General features: G+C 53.5%; 1 protein-coding gene and 1 pseudogene across 1 annotated transcript; both read right to left on the bottom strand.

Annotated features, from left to right (window-relative positions):
- Positions 1-1,711: 1,711 nt before the first annotated feature.
- On the bottom strand, positions 1,712-6,775 carry LOC146542474 (uncharacterized; annotated as a pseudogene).
- Positions 6,776-8,146: 1,371 nt separating this feature from the next.
- On the bottom strand, positions 8,147-15,878 carry LOC109365342 (maestro heat-like repeat-containing protein family member 7). Its single transcript, XM_085211807.1, has 19 exons — positions 15,674-15,878; positions 15,118-15,191; positions 14,846-14,962; positions 14,613-14,692; positions 14,333-14,453; positions 14,050-14,139; positions 13,749-13,841; positions 13,368-13,533; positions 12,863-12,969; positions 12,400-12,549; positions 12,073-12,227; positions 11,798-11,939; positions 11,577-11,714; positions 10,978-11,154; positions 10,471-10,626; positions 9,956-10,057; positions 9,763-9,865; positions 9,510-9,569; positions 8,147-8,608 (listed from the first exon to the last, which is right to left on the bottom strand). Exons 1-19 carry the CDS (start codon positions 15,876-15,878, stop codon positions 8,472-8,474), a joined length of 2,373 nt encoding a protein of 790 aa, XP_085067933.1. The 3' UTR covers positions 8,147-8,471.
- Positions 15,879-17,361: the final 1,483 nt, after the last annotated feature.

Below are 17,361 nucleotides of genomic sequence, written 5' to 3'. Positions count from 1 at the left end.
ATCATCAGTTCCAACCCCCTGCTGTGTGCAGGGTCACCAACCAGCAGCCCAGGCTGCCCAGGGCCACATCCAGCCTGGCCTTGGATGCCTGCAGGGATGGGGCATCCACAGCCTCCTTGGGCAACCTGTTCCAGTGCATCACCACCCTCTGCGTGAAAACCTTTCTCCTAATATCCAACCTAAACCTCCCCTGTCTCAGTTTAAAACCATTCCCCTTCTCCTATCACAATCCACTCTCGTAAACAGCTGTTCCCCCTCCTTTTTATATGCTCCCTTCAAGTACAGGAAGGCCACACTGAGGTCTCCCTGCAGCCTTCTCTTCTCCAAGCCAAACAAGCCCAGTTCTCTCAACCTTTCTTCATAGGAAAGCTGCTCCAGCCCTCTGAACATCTTAGTAGTCCTCCTCTGGATCCATTCCAAGAGCTCTGCATCTTTCTTGTACTGGGGGTCCAGGGCCTGGACGCAGTGCTGCAGATGGGGCCTCACAAGAACCGAGCAGAGGGGGACGATCACCTCCCTCTCCCTGCTGGCCTTTTTTAATGCTGCCCAGAACATCGTTGGCCTTCTGAGCTGCAGGCGCACACTGCTGGCTCACGTCCAGCTTCTCGTCCACCGGGACCCCCAGCTCCTTCTCCGCAAGGCTGCTCTCAAGGAGATCTTCCCCCAGTTTGTATAAATACCTGGGATTGCTCCAATCTGATGCAGCTCCCTGCACTTGGCCTTACTGAACCTCATTTGGTTCTCATGGGCCCACTTCTCCAGCCTGTCCAGGTCCCTCTGGATGGCTTCCCTTCCCTCCAGTGTATCGACTGTACTGCTCAGCTTGGTGTTGTTTGTAAACTTGCACTCAGTGCTGTCATCTGTGCCACTGATGAAGACATTGAAGAGCACCGGTCCCAAGACTGAGCCTTGGGGGACACCGCTTGTGACCGGCCTCCACCCTGACACAGAACCATTGATCACAGCCCATTGGCTGCGTCCAGCCAACCAATTCTTTATCCACTGAACAGTCCATCCTTCAAATCCACACCTCTCCAACTTAGAGAGCAGGATGTGATGAGGGACCACGTCAAAAGCCTTGCAGAAGTCCAGGTAGATGACATCCATCTCCCTTCCCCTATCCACTAATGTTGTCACTCCATCACAGAAGACCACCAGATTGGTTAGGCACGGTCTGCCCTTGGAGAAGCCATGCTGGCTGTCTTGAATCACCTCTTTATCTTGTATGTGCCTTAACATACATAGCTTCTCAGAGGATCTGCTCCATGGTCTTCCCAGGCACAGAGGTGAGGCTCACCGGCATGTCATTCCCTAGGTCCTCCTTTCTCCCTGTCTTAGAAATGGGAGTAATGTTTCCATTTTCCCAGTCACCAGACACTTCAACAGACAGCCATGATTTTTTGAATATGATGGAGAGCTGCTCAGCAGCCACATCAGCCATCTCTCTCTGAACCCTAGGATGGGTATCATTCAGCCCCATGGACTCACATACATTCAGTTTCATGAGGAGTTCTCCGACTTGTTCCACTGTAAAAGCGGGTTGGAATCTGCTCCTCTCACCCACACCTAGAGCTTCAGGGTGCAGGCAGACATGGGGAGGAGCCTGATCACCAGTGAAGACTGAGGCAAAGCACTTACTGAGCACTTCAATGCCGCAGATAGCGTCCTAATCAGATTGTTCTCAAGCGGGGAAGCATGACAGTACTCAATATGAGTGATCAAGCTTCACTTTATTGTTGCACACACAGAGTTTATATATGATTCTAATACACATGTGTTCACCTACTATTGGAGCACAAGGTGGGCGTCTAGGTGGGCTGCCTAGCTTCAACCAATGCTCAGCCAGCATTCACACCTGCCACTGAGCTCATCTGCTCATCGGCCCCCCACATATCCACAGAGCACAGCTGCGGATGTAGGCCTGCTGTTTAAGGCCTGCTGTTTACAGGCTGCCCAAGGATGTTGTGTCTCCTATCTTAACTCCTAATGCTTTCTCATGAGAATGCACCCTGTGCTGCCGCACTAGTTATGCTCGTACACAGCCTCATGTCCGCCCTGCTCTCGCAGCCATTCCCCAACAATTCCCCCTTTTTCTTTTTGCACGAGCATAACTTTCTGTGTGGCTTTGTCAATACTCCTCATGATACAATTATATACTAAAAGTGTAAAAGCACAACTAGAATAAGCAATAGCCAACGCAAGCCTTCTTTGATTAATGCTGTGAGCCATGGGGACAGTCCTCCAAATAGGGATTTTAGTTAACCTGAATCTTTTGTGTATGTTCCTTCAACCACTGAAGTTGTTCATGTATGGACTGACTATGGTCCGAAACGTTGAAGCAACACATCCCCTCAAAGTCCTCACAGCCATGCCCCTGTGCTAAAAGCAGAAAGTCAATTGCCGCACGATTTTGTAGCAAAGCGTGCCTAAGACTATTCATATCACATAACATAGATGCCAAGATTAAGGTGGTCTCATTAGCCTATTTCGCTGACCAACATGCTAGGTTTTCTAACTGTTTTAACGCTTGGGCCGCAGCCACACCCGGTGTAAGAACTGAAGCGAACACCCGGGCAGTAGCTGACCACAAATCAACGTTATTGTAGCAATCTGGTGTCAGGCGGTGTATACCAGAGGCAACATTAAGCCACTGACGATGTTGGGGAGCGAACAGTGCTAATTGTCCAAGATAGCAAGGTCCTCCTTGGACATTGGCAGGAATGCCTGCCCAAGCTCAGTCACCGCATATTAAAAATACACCCGGGGGTAAGGCCGTAGCTGAGTCATTATTCCACAGCGCAGGCTGGGAATCGTCTTTGGAAAGGCTTGCTCCATATCCATACCACGGTCGTAGGTTACCTCCTTCCCCGGTTTGGTTGCTGTAACCGCAATATGCCCCCCATACCGAGAATTCCTGTTCATTATGGGGGGAGACCACCGTCCATCCTGTTGCGTCAAAAAAAGGGTTATCCGCATAGTCCCACAGTTGCTTAAGGATACTTGCCCGAGCACTAAGGCCCTGGTGCGATTGTCCGAAGCAAAAGCATGTTTGATTCCATCCCGCTGAAGCGTTTCCTATTGCCTGGGAACCCAGGAGATCCAGCTCTTGGGGGTCCCGTGGCAAGGAGACGCTTAGTCGTTCTATCAAGCATGCACTTTGTTCTGAAGTGTTGTAACGGAAACACGGATTATGTCTTACGTATCCTTGAAGGCTCATAAACAGCCGTTCCAGCACCTTTATGTCTGGTCTCTCCCTCTTTTTGTTTTTGCACTGCGTCAGTGCACCCAGCAGTTGCCTGTGGCTGCTTAGGATAGTGGTATCTATGGGGAGAGACGGCTCACGACGATCGACAACCTGTATCACAATAAGATGCCCAAGAGTTTCAATAAGATGCTGCTGCTCTGTTGTCACCAAAATGCAAGCGGCAGGATCGGTGCCCTTTAGAAGGGGATGCAGTACATTGAGATCGTCATTGGAGATACCAACAACTTCTACCATGCTATAAAACACTAATTATATTAATAATACAGTCATTATAACTCAATCAAGGCCTCAATTGGCAATACTATATAAGTGTGAGAAAGGAAACAAGGCAAACATAGTATCATGACAAGAAGTACTGCTAACCTAAATAGAACAAACATGTGTTTGGTCTGCAGCCCAACTTTCTGCAACCTGGAAATAAATCCCGGAGGGACCCATTCTGTGTTAATCTCTCACTGCCTTGAAAGAGATCTTCAACTTTAATGTATTCTGATACATTGATTTTGAAAGACCACTAAGATTTGTACAACAGATGCTTTTAGAGTGCTCATGGTTATACCTTTGGCTAACAGAGAATCAATAGTCGGGCAACTTTTGCATGCCAGATAGAACTAGGGGCATTATTATTTACAGACCCTCAAGAACCAACAATCTGCAGAAAAAGAGAGAGAAAAAAACACGGTGGTGGTGAATGCGATAGGCAGTGTGAGCAGGGCGTCCCCTGCTTCAAGGTGCACTTTTCCTCTCTCACCCACCCCAGATTCTCTCTTGCTTTTATTCTTCTCAAGGTCTGAAGGGTATTTTCCATTTGTACACTGCATCTGCATGGCCAGTGCATGATACAGAGGCCAAATGGAACACCTGCTTGCAGAATAAACTATCAAGGTTAACTCTCTTAGCGTGCGCCTTTGTCTCAGGTGCTGTATGATCATATTTTAAATTCCCGATTAGTGGGATGAAAGAGAGTTAATCATTCTATAATATAGGGTCATCCCTTTGCCTGGGATTCCTTTCCAGGTTTTGTCTTAGTGCTACTAATACATTAAAATAGCTATTTCCATAGATTCCAGCATTGGTAACATTAAATCCTGTTACTATAACATTCAATCTATTATTAAAATAAAAATTAAAAAACCACACAACAACCATTACTACTGTTGCTATTTGCAATACAACAAGTTACAAAGCAATACCAAACAATACGAAACACACAATCCCAATCATTATGAGTTCATGGTCGTTTCAAACTTGGTTTCAGACTTTCTCATCTTTTTCTTTCCTTTTTTTTTTTCCCCTAAGTAAACGTTTTACAGTACCAATAACTATACTGTACTAATAGTTATAATACTTATTCCCAGCAACAGCCCCTGGTATAAGGACAACTAAAACTACTCGTGTGTTTAGAGTGGATGTCATGCATGTCCTGTGGAGTAAGCAGAAAAGTTAGAATCATTGAGAAACAGCATCCCTTCAAAACAAGTTTGGAAGGGATCAGTGGCAGAAGCAAGCGCTAAGCCTAAGTTGGTCCGGCCTGCTGATTTAGTGCAGGTGACCCACATGTGTTGCCGCAGGTTGATTTGGTGTGGTTCAGGTAGTGCTCCTGCGTCAAGGGTGAACACTGCGAGCAGGAATCCAAATAGGGTCATCATCTGAATGATGCAAGGTTATAGCAAGTACTGATGAGCCTCCTCGGCGGGTCAGAGGTGGGAGGGGCACGGCGAGCATCAGGGGCGGAGCGGAGGGCGGGAGCGGGATGAGCGCCGGGGGCGGAACCGAGGGCAGCGGCGATGGGGGGGGTCGGGATTTCTCTTCCCCACGGTCGGGGGCGGGGTCGGAGCCGCGGATCGAATCCGGACCAGGGCTGCTTGCTGCGCGGAGCGGCAGCGGCGGGGGTGGGAGGGAGGGAGATGGGGAATAGTCGAAAGAAAGGCTTCCTTGTCGAATTTGTTTAAGCCCTTCCATTATCTGATGCCAAACAGATAAAAGTTTAGCAGTCGTTCTATCTTTAGTAATAGAAGCCTCCCGGAGTTTTGCGCCAATTTTGTCCCAAAGTTCACCATAAAAAGAGAATGCAGTTTTCAGAAATTCAGGGACATTTTTGCTTAACCATTTGAGAAAAGTAACTAATGCTGAGGTAGATACAGGCTGATTCTGAAACGTAAAAACTAACCGTAAGGCTTCAAGATGTACTTGCTGCTCCTTTGTTAGTCGGAGTTCCCGACTGCTCACCCCCCATCCGGCAGAGCGGTGCGGGCGCGCGAAACGATCTCTCCGCAGTTCAATCGGGTGGCATTGACGGATGAGTCAGCGGAGCAACAGGCGATATCGGTAGGACAGGACCCGCATACAGATTTCCAGATTACGTAACCGCTCTGTTAATATTTTAACCTCACAATCCAGTTTTTCCAGCCCCTCATCCTCACTTTCTTCCTCTATATCGTCCTTGGGGGGGGCAGACGGGATCGCCGAAGCCCCTGCCTGCGAGAGGCCGTTAGTGCGGAGCGGAGCTGGTCCTCCCGAGGGGGGTTTCGGAACGTGATCCCCCCCGACCTTTAAGCTCCCAGCGTCTTCGGGCAGACTTTCTAACTGGGGCAAAGCTTAGGCAGCTACCTGCCGTTCTAACCTATACCTCCTGATACAAGTTATAACATCTCTCCAGGGCTTCATTAGTTTTTTAGCCCCTTTGTCGTAATCAGTTACCCTATACCAAAGGACATCCCCTAACTTGTGCCATTCCTCCTCTCCTAGAACATCCTGAGAACGAGCAAAGAGTTCTTCCCCTTTACCATAGGCTAGCAACCCAGGCAATTGCTTTAGAGTCGCAGACTCTACCCCGTGCTTCTTTAAGAAGTGTCTTAAAAAATCTAGGGCTACCTCACTTTCCATGGTGCACTGCAATCCACATCTCACCGCACGCAGCGCCCACTGTCAACAGAGCTCCATTCCGTGCCCTCCGGATCCGTGCAGACCCCTTTTGGTCGGTCTAGGCGATCCTGCCCCCCGGCTCAGCCACTGCGATGCCAGTGCTCTTGTCCGTCCACTCCCAAATCAATCTTCCATCAGGTCCTTCGCTGTTCGGGCGCCAATTGCCGCGGATAGCGTCCTAATCAGATTGTTCTCAAGTAGGGAAGCACGACAGTACTCATTATGAGTGATCAAGCTTCACTTTATTGTTGCACACACAGAGTTTATATATGATTCTAATACACATGTGTTCACCTACTATTGGAGCACAAGGTGGGCGTCTAGGTGGGCTGCCTAGCTTCAACCAATGCTCAGCCAGCATTCACACCTGCCACTGAGCTCATCTGCTCATCGGCCCCCCACATATCCACAGAGCACAGCTGCAGATGTAGGCTTGCTGTTTAAGGCCTGCTGTTTACAGGCTGCCCAAGGATGTTGTGTCTCCTATCTTAACTCCTAATGCTTTCTCATGAGAATGCACCCTGTGCTGCCGCAATAGTTATGCTCGTACACAGCCTCATGTCCGCCCTGCTCTCACAGCCATTCCCCGACACCTCAGCTTTTTTCCTGTCCAAGGAAGCCAGTTCTTCATCCTCATTTAGCAGAGGGGTAACGCTCTCCTTGATCTGTCTCCTCCTGCCTACGTACCTGTAGAGCCCCTTCTTGTTATTTTACACATCCTATCCCAAGTTCAACTCTATCTGTGCCTTGGCTTTCCTGATCATCGTTATACACATGTGGACAACGTCCCAATATTCTTCCCAGGCTACAGAACCCTGCTTCCCCTTCCTGTACATCTCTCTCTTTTCCCTCAGTTTAAGCTGCAGATCCGTGCTTAGCCATGCTGGTCTCCCGCCTCCTCTGCTCAACTTCTGCTTTGGAGGATGGAGAACTGGGGCTAGAAAAGCCTGGAGAAGAGAAAGCTCTGAGGAAAGCTTATAGTGGCCTTCCGGGACCTGATCGGGGTGCACAGGAATATAGAATCATAGAATCACTCAGGTTGGAAAAGACCTTCAAGATCATCAAGTCCAACCTCAGCCTAACCATACTACCCTAACTAACAACTCACCACTAAATCATCCTCCCCAAGCCTGTAGGGTTGCCTGGGGCTGTTGTGGCCAAAATGCAGGACCCGACACTTGGCCCTATGGCAACTCACACAGTTTGCCTTGGCCCATCGATGCACTCTATCCAGGTCCCTCTGCAGCGCCTTTCTCCCCTCCGGCAGATCAGCGCTCCCTCCCAACTTGGTGTGGTCTGTGACCGTACTGAGGGTGCGCTCAGTCCCCTCATCAAGATCGCTGATAAAGGTGTTCAATAGCAGTGGCCCCAGTACTGAGCCCTGGGGGGCAGCACTGGTGACCAGTCGCCACCTGGAAAATCCTGCTCTGGGTGTACAGCCTTGACTGAGTCCCTGCCTAAAGACAAAACTGCCAGGACCCAAACAATGTGGAGGCAGAAGAGCCATGACACGTGAGGTATCTTTATGCCTGTCTGTACATCTGCACAGCAGGACCATCTGCCCCTGCTTCCTCCCCCCACGGGAACTGCCCCTGCTGGAGTCTCTTCTGGCCACAGTGACCCAGGGCGATTCCCCTCCATCCGCCCGTGCAACATCCACTGCTCTCCGCCCAACTACACAGCCAGTGATGACTTTAGAGAAAGCTAGCAGGTTGGCTCATGATTTCCCCTTGGAGAATCCATGTGTAAAACTGGATCCAAAATCTCTGATGAGCACCACGACAACTCACTTAGAATTGCAGCCATTTCCACCGAAACAGACATTGCTGCATTAGTTTCAAGGAAAAAAGGTCAAATCTTTTTGAAGGGACTGTTTTTAAATATTTAAAAATATTTTATTATATACAAAAAGATACATACATGATATACAAAAAAAAAGGTTTGTTACTTCCCTATCTTATATATATACATATATACATAATGTTACACACATTACACTCATTACATTATTACATAGTACATAATACACTGTTCATATATATGTGCATTGATGTGGCCTGAGACAATTCCTCTTCACTCAGTGCTGCTCAGCCAAGCCAACAGCTTGGACAGCCGTGGCCTCGGGGGTGCAGAGGGATGCGCTGTACAGCCGCCAGGAGCAGAGGCCAGGAATGGCGGCGCCTGCTGAGCACAGGCAGGGACGTCCCAGTGTGAAGGGCAGCAGGGCACTGGGTTTGCTGTGCTCCTGCGAGGGACAGAGCTGTCACAGGAGTGCTGCAGCTCAGCGGAACAGACAGCACAGCGCTCGCAGGCCCCGTCGTGATGCTGCTGTCCTCATGGTTGCTCTGAGGATCAGTGTGGTCTGCACTGCCAAGCTTTGGACCGAGCTCTCGGCGTCACTGGCCAAAGGCATGAGGGCTGCAACAGGAAGAAACAGAGCAGGGATGAGGCAAGCTGCAGAGATCGCAGGCAAACTCCGCAGACCGTGCCAATGCCACACGTCTCTGTCCCAGGCTGGGCAGGACAAACGGAGCGGCCGATCAGGAAAGAGCCAAATGCATTAGAATCACCAAATCATCTCAATTGGAAAAGACCTTTGAGATCATCAGCATCACTTAACCCACATGTCCTTCCTTCCCTGTTTGCAGGTGGACGCATTCCCTCCTTGACTCTCACATCCTGCAAAGGAGGGTCTCCACACACCGCAGGAATCTCCCCAAGACTTTCCTCTCCAGGCACTCTACTTCCAGCAGACATCAGGGACAATGACACGATATCATCTCCCTCTTCATCGAGCTTGGGCTCCCACCACAACATCAGCCTTGCTGCCCTTTCCTCTGACTCTGACTCAGGAGGAAGTTCTTTCCTCAGAGGGCAGGGAGGCCCTGGCACAGGCAGCCCAGAAAGCACGTGGGTTCCATCTCTTGAGGTGGTCAAGGCCAGGTTGGATTTAGCCTAAGCAGCCTGATCCAGTTCGGGGCATCCACGACACAGTAGGGGGTTGGAACAGGATGGCCTTTAACGTTCTTTCCAACCTAACCCTTCTACCGCTCTGGGATTTCATGGTTGTACGATCTTTGAGCTCCCTTTCCACTGAATTATCCCAGGATCTCATGGCTGCATGATCTTTCAGGTCCCTTCCAATCCCATCTCTCTAGGATTCCCTGGTTCTGAGATCCTTAAGGTCGCTTGAAAGTCAACCTTTCTAGGACTCTGTGGTTCTGTATCGTCCCTCTGCCCCACAAATTTCCTTGGAGGAGAGCGAGGCATGGGGGTCTCTGCCCCCAGCTTCAGTACACACACCACAGCCCTCGCTTACCCGTGATGATGTCCTGTAGCTTCTCCTCGCTCAGGTCCCTTGAGTAGCGCGCAGCAAGACCTAGGCACAGAGCAGCCGTCAGACCCTGCTCCCAGCAGCAGAGCCGCACTGCTCCCCAGCAGCGAGAGTGGCCGAGGGGGGCCTGAGCAAGGCACCAGGGCCCTGGGACCCACCCCAGGGCTCTTAGGGCCACAGGGCAGTGGCTGGGACCACCAACCACTGCCAAGGGAGGGACAAAGGGGCTGTGGCTCACCAATGAACCTCACGGCCTCCTGTCGCAAGGCCGCCTGAGGGTCCTGCAGGTAGGCCTGGCTCTGCTGCAGGTATTCCTCTGCCCTGCTCTGGTCCCGCTGCAGCTGGAGGGAGCACAAGAACATGGGGATTGCAGACGCTCCCCAGCTCCCCGCGCTGTGCCTGTTGCTCTGGGGCTCTGGGGCTCTCCTTACCAAACACTGCGCGATCCTCCACGTCTCCTGTTTCTCAGCCAGCTCCCGGAGGTCGTTCCAGCGCAGGAGATTGGCTATTTGTACAATGGCTCTCTTGGCGGCCTGTGGAGAAGCAGAAGCTGGGAGATGGCACCACGGCCCGAGGAAGGAGACCCGGCGTTGCCCTCCTCTTGGCAGGGCCGGGAGCCTTTTCCCAGCACGCTGTGGGAAGGGAACAGAACACGGACATCAGGGTGTGATGGCCACACAGAGACACGGAGCCGCAGTCCCTCCATGGCCATCCCTAGCACAAGGCTGGGCTCCCAGCTGGCTCCATCCCAGGCCTTCGACACCCAGGCTGCGGGAAGCAGAGCTCTGAGCCCAGGCTGTGGAAGCAGAACCCCTCCGCCTGCTCCGGTGCGAGGAACAGCAGGGAGCTGGGCCTGTCCTGCGGGCCTCGGGCAGCAGCCACACAGCCTGGCACCCACAGCACCCAAACGGTGTCACCGTGCCCCCGGTGGGATGGAAAGCTGTACCTGAGCCACGTCCTGGTTCTCATCGCTCATCCGAAGGAGCAGTGGGACCAGGCCCCTGCGCACCATCCCCTTCATTCTGCGCCGGTGACACCAGACCACGGCCTGCACCATGTCTCTGTAGAGACGGATGGAGGACACCCGCACAGCACTGGACTCCTGGGAGGGAGAAAGAGCATTTTAGCACGAGGAGGCCGGGCCGCCTTCACACCGCCTCCGTGGCACGCAGCGCCTGCAAGCCCTCCTGCACCATGCGTGGGGACCAGGCCTGGCCTGGCCTTGCACAGGCAGCGGAGGAGGCATGGAGGGCCAGAAGCCAACGGCGGGGAGCAGATGCTGGGCACGGGGCTCTCTGAGGGCCCACAGCTGTCCCCCTGCCCGGAAGGAGCCCGGGAGGAGCGAGGAGGGGAGAGGGCCCAAAGCGAGTGCTGCCCACACAGCTGGGCCAGAGGCAGCGGCACTGCAGGGTGCCCCTGCGAGGGCTCTGCCTCCTACAGCAACCTCACTTACATCGACAAAGAGAGGCAGGAGCTCCTCAGCGTGCTGCAGAGCGATGGAGCTGGCCTCCTTCCTCTTCACGCAGCCCATGATGTTTTGAAGGACAAACAGGGCCTTCATCTTGATGTCTGTGCTGGCATCCTGCAGGGTGGCCATGATCTCTGGCAGCACGACCCGCATTTTTCTTGCCTGTAGGAAACGCAAGTTCCTTTGTCTGATGCGGGGAACGACCGCCTGGGCAAAACACTCCAGTCTCTGAGCTCCAGCCTCCTCCTCACTTCCTGGCAGCTGGCACGGCAGTCGCAGCGGAAGCGGCCGTGGGAGCACTGATGGGGCCTCAGCGAGGCCAATGGGGAAATCCTTTTCTCAGAGGGTGGTGAGGCTGCCCGGAGAAGTAGGTACCCCACCCCTGGAGGTGCTCAAGGCCAGGATGGATGGGGCCAGGGGCAACCTACTCTGGATGGTGACACGATAAAAGCTGGGCTTTACTGGGCTTTGACGTCCCATCCTCAAAGCTCCTCAAAGCCAGCAGGCCCCACCGTGACCGCCACCCTCCTCCCGTCGCTGCCCAAGAAGCCCAGTGCCGCTTCAGTTGACAACGCCCCACTCACCTTCTCCTGTGTCTCGGAGAGCATGACAAGCCCTCTGAGCACCACGCTGTGCATCTCCACGCTTGGATGCTTCAGAAAAGCCTTGAGGTGGCGTAAGTCACCAAAAAAGTCTTCATTGTCTTCACTCTTTGCCATTAGCTGAAACATAGACATAGCCAGGTGAGAGCCTGCAGGGGCACACGCAGCCCTGAAGGGCAGCAAAGCGTTATCCATTGACTCACAGCCAAGAAGAGGATACAGGTGTCTTCTGTGACTCCTTCTACCAGCCTGCTCAGCTGTGAGCCCTTGGTCACCTCCTTCAAAACCTTCTCCAAGGTCCGCGGCATGCAGAGCATCACCTCCCACATGTCCAGGGCGCTGCTGCTACAAGCCCAAATACATTGTAGGCAGAGCTGCCTTAGCCACAGCTAAAACCCTGCAGGCCCACGTTGCTTGGAGAGCCCTGGGCGAGCAGGGGGCACCTGGAAGAAGCCCTCCAGGCCGCTGAGGACAGTACCTGTCACTTGGTGGAGAGAACTTCAGCAGGCTCCTGACTTCTTCCGTGGGCATCTGGCTGGTCAGAAGGAGGAGCAGGGAGTCCAGGCAGTGCCGCGCTGTCTTTGTGGTGATGCTCCTCAAGTTCTTGCGGATGGAGGTTATGATTGGGGTTTTCTAAAGCGGACACACGCAAGAACAGACCACAACCATTACCACAGGTGCCGCTGAAACCACTGCACTTCCCATCGCTAAGAATGGCTTCAGGAGCCCAAGAGGCCTCGGCTGGGGAGGGAAGAGCAGCGCCTGAAACGGCTCAAGGATGGGGCAGTGGCCAAAAGCTGCTTACATCTGGCATCCAGAAGGCGTGGTCTTCCATGGCCACGGCCATCACACTGCAGGCCGCCTCCTTGTCATAGATGCTGGAGTCAGCCATCGCTTCAAGGGCTGTGAGGACGATGTCCATCCTCTCAGCAGGCCTGAGGTATCCTCCAAACGCCTGTGGGTGGAAGCAGGGGAGGGAAGAGATGCCACACTGAGCATTCTTGGTCGAGCAGGGAGAGCAGCTCTGCAGAGAGATGCTGGGCAGCAGAGCCTGTCGGAAAGCTGGCAGCATCAGCTTCTGCCACTGCGTGGCGCAGGATGGCAAGAGAGGGCTCTGGGAGATGGACTGCAGGTGGGGGCATGGGCATTTGGCAAGAAGGCCTTGCGGACAGCCAGGAGGGCTGGATCTGCTGCCCTTGCACTCCCCTTGCTCACAAACGTTTCCTGCTGATGCTATGGACAAGATCCTCAGCAAGGCGGGACATTACCTTGGCGCAATCACTGGGACTGGGAAAGTCAACATCTCTGAACTTTCTATCCTCCTGCTTCTCATAGAGATGCACGTAATTTTCCATCTCCTCTGACATGCTTGTTTCTAAAAGGGAGGGAGCATGGAAGAGTCAGAAGGAAACAATGTCTTTGCCATCAAACTCAGCAATTGGTGAAAGGTGCTTTAAACTGAAAACGGAGTTCTGAGGAGACCCACAGTAGAGGGGACCCGTGGTGTAGGAGACCTGTGCATGGAGAGCAATGGTGAGCAGACATAGGTTGATGGGACCCTATGGGTTGAGGAGAGTGAAGGAAAGGGATTACACAGCTAAAGGTGATGGGTGCTGGGAACAAGAGGGAGCTTAGGAATGGTGAAGCTGCTCAGAAGAGTAAAGGAGCTTGGGGAACTTGCAAACTCCATGGTCAGGCTTCACGAAGCATAAGAATAGGAGAAACGAGCAGACATAGGAGCAGAGAGATGCTGCCCAACCCATCTTCTCTTACTTCTTTCTTGTTGGACAAATGCGTGGAGGCAATGAAGCGCTTCTGAAGTTGGAATTCTGGTGCTATCGAAGCCACGATTGAAAAGGCAGAGGTGACCCAGCAGCTTTCCCAGGATTGGGAAGTACACCTCGATGAGTGGCTTGTAATTTTCAGCGCTGTCCCAGTCCTGGGTGAGAGAAGGAGAAGAGAGGAAGGGTTGAGCGGAGGCAGAGCAGGGCCTGGAGAGGGAAGAGTGGGGGCAAAGATGGGGCAAAAACCCTTGTTTGGAGCAGAGCCTGGCTGAGAGCTCCCAGCTGCACCCTGGCTGCAGCTGCACCCCTGAGCTGCTCCGGGATATGGAGAATGGGAGACAGCCTGGCTGGAGGGTGCTTGGCTCCTTACTTTTTCCATAAAACTCGTGATCATCATTAAAACCCCATGCAGGGCTCTCGTACGGACATGCATCTGCTGGGAGCTGAAGAAGTGGAGCAGAGCCTGCAAAGAGAGAATCTGCTGGTACTTGCCCTGGGAGCTTCTGCCGCTCCAGCAGGAGCTCTGGGATCTTCCCCACGGGGAAGGAAGAACAGAGCAGCAGGGGCACAGGGATCCTTTGCAGGACCGTCACGTGCAAGGAGGCTCTGTGTCACTGCAGTAGGGACAATCGCATCCCTCCTAGTGACCCCGCTCTTTGCAACTGCCAGACCTGAAAGATGCTGTGCAGCTCCTCCCTCATTCTGCTGTTGGGGCAGTTCTGCACCAAGGCTTCTAGCATGCTGTCCATGGCACTCATGGTCTGCAAGAGGACACAGAGTTGCAGAAGGGCCCCTCATGGGGCACCTCATCCTAACCCTATCCCCAGAGAAGAGACGAGGGTGGAAAAGCAAAGCTGGTTTCCTGCCCTGCCTGGCTCTCCTATGGTCTCAGCACAAGGAGCCAGGGAGCAGCCCAAAGGGACCCGGGGCTCCGGTGGCCCACCCAGCACACACCTCAAGGTAGAGTCTTTTCTCCTTTTCTGGTATGCACAGTTCCGGAGGCAAAAAGAAGACACTGTTGAAGCAAGAATTCAGGATGCTCTCCGTTTGGCCTTCCAGTGCTGTCTCCACAGTGCTGGAAGGGGAGAGAGAAGTCTGTTGGACGCCGTGCCTTGAGGCTATGGGAAGGAGGACGTGGACCTCCATGGGGAGGAGGAAGCCTCCCTGCCAGCTTCAGGGCTGCCAGGAGCCTGCCCTGGGGCCATGCTAGCCAAATGTGGGTCTGGGCAGCTACCTCATGTTGGCAAAGCTCTTCATGGCTTCCTGCTTTATTTCTGAGCCCAAAGTGTGCTTGGGCTCCTCATCGATCAGCACCTACAGAACCAAGAGGGATGGGATGGGTGGGACGTGGCAGCCACCAGAAGACACTTCCGTGTCCATGCTCAATTTTCCCCGTGCCAGCCTTGTCCACAAAAGGGTGCAGGGGAGTCCATGCCCCCATTTCCAGCCCACTGCCTATCTCCCCACCTGGACATTCGCTGCCAGCCGGTTTTCTCGGCAGAAAGCATCCAAGTTGAGCGACGTGTCCTTGCATTTGCACAGCGTGCAGATGCCTCTCAGGAATCTGATTTTCTGTTGCTCATCCTGGTAGTCACAGAGGGAGCAAGAGGGGGCATGAAGGTGAGATCCACGGCCAGCAGCACCCCAAGCATCATGGGGTGCGGTGCTATGCCTGCAGGGTAGCGGCCTGCAGAAGAACCGGGGCTGTTTCCACAGTGAGTGGAAACAGCTGCTCTTGCCTTGTCCTTTCTCCTCAGAAACTCGCAGATGCATGCAATGGCTGCTCGTCTCCAGTGCTCCAATATCTCAAAACCTAAGCAAGGAGGAGAAGAATGAGCACCATAGAGAGGGGCTGAAGGCAAGGAGTGAGGGAAAGAGCGGCCCCAGCGCATGGCATGGAGCCATCCATCCTGCCTGCTTCCCTGACATCCTGCCAGCCCAGCAGCCTCTTGGCACCCATCCCAACGGTCTGGGAGAGGTTAGCACTGGCGCTGGCTGGCCAGAGAAGCTGCAGCTGCCCCATCCTTGGAGGTGCTCGAGGCCAGGCTGGATGCGGCTGCGGGCAGCCTGATCCAGTGGGTGGCAACCAGCCCACAACAGGGGCTGGGCCCGTGAGGGCTTTGAGGTCCTCCACTCCCAACCATCCCTGGATCCCGTGGTTCCACTATCCCTTTAGCTGGAGCTGGACTCCATGCTGGGAAAGGGAGTTTCAGGAAAGGAGGTGCCAGGAGAAGTGGGTGCCAGCTTTCAGTAAAGCATGACCGCTGTCCCCAGTGCTTCCCACCCATTACTCACGTGGATTTATGATCTCCTTCTTTTCCATCTCCTCCTCCTCCTCCTCTTCTGGAGTCCACGCCTGCCAAGCCAACTTTGGCCTGCGGGGAGGTCTCACCTCCACCACCTCGCCACCAGTCTCACCAGACTGAGAAGCAGAGCTGGCAAAGGGAGGGGAAAAGGAGAGGCAGATTCGCCGGCTCTTGCGCGCATGCGGGAGTGGCATGGCGAGAAGTGGGCTGTGCTCAGGAATGCCTTGAAGGTCCCTGTGCTCCTGCCCTGTCGCTGTCGCTCCTGCAACTGTTCCGCTTTCCCCTTGCGATCACCTATGCTGCCCTGACCCTTTGTGATGTCACTGATGACACTCAGTGGGCGGCCTTTAGAACTGCCTCTGTACTCTCAGAGCTTGTAGGGGCGCAGACCAAACACATCTGGTTATGCTCGCGTGTGGCACAAAGAACGGATCGCACCAAACACTGCATCCGTTCACACCCCAGGGCACAGAATCATACAATCACAGAATCCTTAGAGTTGGAAGGGACCTCTGAAGGCCATCTAGTCCAACTCCCCCCCAATGAACAGGGACACCACAGCTCCATCAGGATGCCCGGGCCCGCTCCAGCCCTGCCTTTAAAGTCTCCAGGGATGGGGCGTCAACCGCATCTCCACGCAACCTTTTCCCGTGCCTCACCACCCTCACTGTGTGTGAGGCTGTCACGGGGTTATCCCTAGATAGAAGTCCGTGACGGGGGGGCACAGCCCCGGGAAAAAGAAAAAAGGAAGGGCTCCAGACGGCTTCCGCGAGCCGGCCGGCCCCGGGCCGCGTGCGCTCCGGGAGAGGGGGAAGGGCAGAGAGCTGGCAGATAGTTTGAACCAAGAGAAAACGCAACGGCGGCGATCGAGGAGGAACGGGAATTCACTGAATTAACCGAGTCAAACAGAACGAGAGAGACAAGAGCATCCCAAATGCCAGGCAAACCACGACAGTGCGAGGGAAAGCACGTGCTTTGCTCCGCGGGAGCCGAGGCGGCTGAGCCGAGCGACAGAGACAGGCGCTCGGGTCCCGACCGGAGCTCCGCCCCACCGCCTCTGCCCGCCTGCTCCTCCGGGGATGCCGCCCCGCCATCGGGATACTCGAAGTGCCCATAAAAGGCAGTAAACGGAACCACGACATTCGCTCGTTAAGTCCCGCTGCTCCACACGGTGTGTTGGTGTGGAATAGTGACAACAGAAAATCACAAAACCACAACAGAGGCAGATTGTGTTTCTGCAGTGCAGGTTTCCAGTATTTTTTGTATGTAGCATATTCCTGAACTTAGAACCTTCCTGTGAACCTGTTGTTTCCAGTATATTTTTTTGGTATGCAGTGGAGCCCCTTACTGAACTTACAAAACGCTCATGAATGTTATTGATTCGTGAAGAAAGCTGATGGATAGAGTGAAGTTGAGAATGGGCTGCACTGACTCGGGTAGGACTGACACAGCACAGGATAAGGAAAATACGCAGGATGGGAGAGCCCAGCATAGGACGGCATGGGGACAGTCAGGCAAAGGATGGGGAGAGCCAAGCACAGGACAGGACACATGTGCTCACTTTGGAATATCGCTCTCCTATCCAAACACAAAGCAGAACGGATGTGCTAACTTCAAAATGCTGCAGATATTTCAAAGTACAAAGCATACCTAAAGACAGCAGTTTGGTAGCGGTCC

The sequence above is a fragment of the Meleagris gallopavo genome, chromosome 30 (assembly GCF_905368555.1).
Source record: "Meleagris gallopavo chromosome 30, MGAL_WU_HG_1.1, whole genome shotgun sequence".
Classification (NCBI taxonomy): Eukaryota; Metazoa; Chordata; class Aves; order Galliformes; family Phasianidae; genus Meleagris; species Meleagris gallopavo.
Note: the sequence above shows the minus strand (reverse complement) of the source record. Positions and strands in the feature narration are given on the sequence as shown.

Bases quoted from the DNA above. Each gene is read 5' to 3' on its own strand.
- LOC109365342 (XM_085211807.1), bottom strand. From the start codon at position 15,878: ATGCCACTCCCGCATGCGCGCAAGAGCCGGCGAATCTGCCTCTCCTTT. The intron at 14,454-14,612 runs GTAGCTGCCCAG...CTCCCCTTCCAG, and splicing joins AAGAGCTTTGCCAACATGAG to CACTGTGGAGACAGCACTGG. The intron at 8,609-9,509 runs GTAAGCGAGGGC...TTCCTGTTGCAG, and splicing joins GCTACAGGACATCATCACGG to CCCTCATGCCTTTGGCCAGT.